General features: G+C 39.1%; 1 protein-coding gene across 1 annotated transcript; it reads right to left on the bottom strand.

Annotated features, from left to right (window-relative positions):
- Positions 1-3,175: 3,175 nt before the first annotated feature.
- LOC114353845 (uncharacterized) lies at positions 3,176-4,049 on the bottom strand. Its single transcript, XM_028305968.1, has 2 exons — positions 3,533-4,049; positions 3,176-3,482 (listed from the first exon to the last, which is right to left on the bottom strand). Exons 1-2 carry the CDS (start codon positions 3,935-3,937, stop codon positions 3,459-3,461), a joined length of 429 nt encoding a protein of 142 aa, XP_028161769.1. The 5' UTR covers positions 3,938-4,049; the 3' UTR covers positions 3,176-3,458.
- Between the last annotated feature and the right edge of the window lie 7 nt (positions 4,050-4,056).

Raw genomic sequence — 4,056 nt, 5'->3', positions numbered from 1 at the left:
ACATTCGATTCAGGAGCAGTTCACTGAATTTACCATGCATTCTTGTATGGTGTATCTTATAAGAATGGGTATACAAGATTGCGTGGTATATTAAACAAGGTAGTGACGTGCTAATATCTAGACTTACATATTAAGATACTAGTAGAAATGACTCGCATACATAAATTTGAATAACTTGGATTGACCAGTCCCCGAAAGCAGCGCCTGTTCACAGACATGACGAGTGAACAAGTACCTCCCCAGCCCCCAGTTTTCATCAGCACGAGTGGCTCACGGAGGGCGAATCCTTCAGCCTACCTTCGTTAACGGTCGCGTCAATTATTCAAGCCTACCCTCCAAACGTACGTTTTTACAAAACACTGCATAATTCACGCTCCTCGTTATTCTGTGAACAGGTGGCATGTAGAATCATTCAATGTGCCTACGAATAGTTCACTTAAAACTGCTGTTAATTGCAACTGTTTAGCACCTCTCACTCTTACAGCATTTAAACGAGCAAGATGATTACTTTTGAAACACGATAATACAAATTGCCTTTTGTACGAATCTTTTATGAATTCGTAAATGATTTGTGTGATTTCGCATGCGGTACGGAATTCTAATGCTTCAATATAAATAATTATTTAAGTTCTGTAAAACTAATTATAGTTTTCTTCTTTTGCAGGTAATTTATTTGCGTACTTTACATTTATTTGGTAAGCTACACCTATTATGTAGATTTGTAATGTTTATTTATTGTTACACATACGACTCAATATGATCATTTATTTTGTGCTTTGATACTGCATGTTGTAAAAAAAACCTACCTACTTCATATTATCTCCGTAAACAAAAATACAAAGAAATCTTGCAAACTCTTTGCACTGTAACTGAAGACAGTTAGGTCAATGGGTCCGCCCTTCAGCTCAAGATCTCGATTCTCGAAATCTCGAGGAAGGCTGACGTTGCGGCCGAGGCAATCCGTCGAGGGTGCCATTAATCGGACCCTCTGTCCGTCGAGCTCTTAATGATATGGACCACTGTGTCATGTGTGAGGGTGACAAATCGCTATATGGACAAATGCGACTTGCGCATTCCAATCATTGTGTTTTCCGATTGTGAGGCAACGGAATTTATTAAAAGGACAGACCTAGTACGTCACTTTTTTAGCATTTATGAAAAAGTACCTACGTCACGAGTAGGTCACTTTCGGAGAAAACGCATTAATCAAGATTTTCGTAAACGGAGACACAAAAGAATTTAATTGTTCTTAGATCGAACTCTTGAATCGCGAGAATTCTACGAAGATCGTTTTGAAAGAAAGGAAAGAAGAAAGAAACATTTAAAACATGGCTTTTCCACTTTAAACAAAGAACCTTAATTAGATTAGTGTTAATCATTCTTTCATTACCCAATATAAGTAGAAGTTGAAACATCTAATTTTCTCATCATAGAGCTTTAACACAATACAGAGCCTTGGCTTACGTCCATAAAAATAACATCTAATTACGATTAGAAGCCTAAGCTCTTTCACACTCGTAAACGTTCGCTTCGCACACAACTCCCAATGGAAAGATTATTCAGGCATCAAAACAATGGCTTGCTAAGGCCCGGATTCCACCAAGGCGGGGCGGTGCGGAGCAGATAAATGTTTTTAATAACCAACCAGAGTCTATTATTTGTACATCTCCACTCCGCTCCTCCGCCTTGGTAGAAATGGATCGAGCGGAGAAGTGTTGGTTTTTCTATAGAATTTGACAGCGGTGGCGGCGCGGCGCGTCGCGCCAAAGCGGAGCGGAGAAGAGCGGTGCAGTGTTTCAGTCTCATAGATAGCAATAAACTGATAGCTGACAGCTACGCACAGCTCACACATCTCCTCTTGCCTCCGCACCGCTCCGCTCTTCTCCGCTCCGCTTTGGTGGAAATAGCCTGCCGGCTTCGCCGCATATCTCTCGTCTCCGCACCTCTCCGCCTTGGTGGAAACCGGGCCTAAGATACGGACGTCAAAATGTGAAAGCAAACCGGCTTCCTGATCCTCCGATCCCTCACAACTCACGTTACACAGCAGGCACTGAGCAAGTAATCACTTGACAGCAGGTATTCTCACGTTCGGGCAAGTAGGTAACCGTTATCATTCCAAACAAAAGAATACTTATTCTCCAAATTTAATCGGCAATAACAAAAACAGTCGATAACAAACATTAACAAGTTTCACACCATCAACGCGCGGAAAAAAGTAATGTCATCTGTCAAAACGTTATGTCAAAAGGGAAATAAATATTGCCAATGATAATATTCTCCATAGACTATGTAACATTATCTTATATTCGGCCTATTCTGACACATGCCGCGTCCTCGCGCATCTTACCAGGCAATTATTTGTACATAATACAAAACAATCAATTAAATATATTAATAATCTTTGAATTCCACCAATTCAATAGACTAGCTCTTATCAGCTATAAATTAATATGAGTATTATAACTTCTTATTTATTGAACTTAATAGTCACACAGGACCTTGAGACCTTGTATTAACATTCACATGACATTAGTGACACAGAACATAGGAACCTCCGCGGCCTTATAAGGCGTCCTTATAATATTCGTTATCCTCTGTCACACAGAACTACGGGACCTCCTCTGCCACACAGGGCATCCCGCCAAATACCTATTCATTACCTCCGTCTCACAGGACTACGGGATCTCTACAGCCACATAGGGCATCCCGCCAAGCATAGATTCATTATCTCCGTCTCACAGGACTACGGGATCTCCACAGCCACATAGGGCATCCCGCCAAGCATAGATTCATTATCTCCTGTCACACAGGACTGAGGGATCTCCGCGGCCACACAGGGCGTCCCACCAAATGCAATCAAATCATCATCCCTTGTCTGTCACAAGACTACGGGACCTCCGCGGCCATACAAGGCGTCCCGCCAACTGCCTCCAACCACAACAACAACAAAACAAACTATAAATTGGTCCACCAAAAGCAGTCTCACACATTAACTTGAACTGGCAGCAATCAATAAATATCATCAACTTTTATAAAATTTCCCAGACGAGAATTATAAGAACTATTACCATCATTCTTTATAACCTCTATTACAAAGATAGAGTACTTAGTAATTAGTAGGATATTTAATTAATCAGAGGAATTCACGTTAACACATTATTACTATCATTCTTTATAACCTCTATTACAAAGATAGAGTACTTAGTAATTAGTAGGATATTTAATTAATCAGAGGAATTCACGTTAAAACATTAAATACAAAGAGGACTAGTCAGCGACTTGATATTCTTCTAGAATATACGCATAATATCACAAGAATTAATTTTTTTTCTTTCTTTTTAATGTATCAGCTAAAGTTACGTTATCTCAAAACAATCTGTTGGTATATTTACCAGGAGTAACTTAACGATAATATTCTCACAAAATAATTATTCTAACGACTTACAATTTTGTTATTACTATTTATTTTCACTTTCATTCATTTCTAAATTGTCACTATCATTTNTTACTATTTATTTTCACTTTCATTCATTTCCAAATTGTCACTATCATTTTCAGAATCTGTTGCCAGGGGATCACTTGCATAAACTAACCAAGGATGTATTTTATCCACAGAAAATACATTTTTATAAGCAGCCTTTCCGTCCTTCCTTGATATGGGGGTATCTATGACTTCATAACGATCATTTTCTAATACCTTAGATACTCTATAGGGTCCACTACATTTCACCAAAAGCTTTTTACTTTGACCAGGTTGTCCTGGTAAATCCCGTTCTACTCTGACTAAATCCCCTACCTTATATTTCCGCGCTTCTTTTCTATGCTTATCGAAGCGCTCTTTGTTTATGTGCTGGCCTTTTTCTATTGTCCTACTAGCTTCATTTCTAATCAATTCTCTGTCTACAGGTTCCTGGGATTCAGATACTGTTGCATTCATTATTCCATCACATTTTCCGGTAAGGTTAACACCAAACAAAATTTCCGAAGCAGTTTTTCCAGTACCTTTATTTAGGGTGTTATTCAACCCCCACTGAACTTTTGGTATAACAGTATCCC

This window comes from Ostrinia furnacalis, unplaced genomic scaffold (assembly GCF_004193835.3).
Source record: "Ostrinia furnacalis isolate ACB-3 unplaced genomic scaffold, ASM419383v2 OfSCF1845, whole genome shotgun sequence".
Classification (NCBI taxonomy): Eukaryota; Metazoa; Arthropoda; class Insecta; order Lepidoptera; family Crambidae; genus Ostrinia; species Ostrinia furnacalis.
Note: the sequence above shows the minus strand (reverse complement) of the source record. Positions and strands in the feature narration are given on the sequence as shown.

What these genes read in the sequence shown, in the direction of transcription:
- LOC114353845 (XM_028305968.1), bottom strand. Translation starts at nt 3,937, where the DNA reads ATGAATGCAACAGTATCTGAATCCCAGGAACCTGTAGACAGAGAATTG. An exon ending in ATGATAGTGACAATTTGGAA is followed by an intron (nt 3,483 to 3,532) that starts ATGAATGAAAGT and finishes GACAATTTAGAA; the next exon opens with ATGAATGAAAGTGAAAATAA.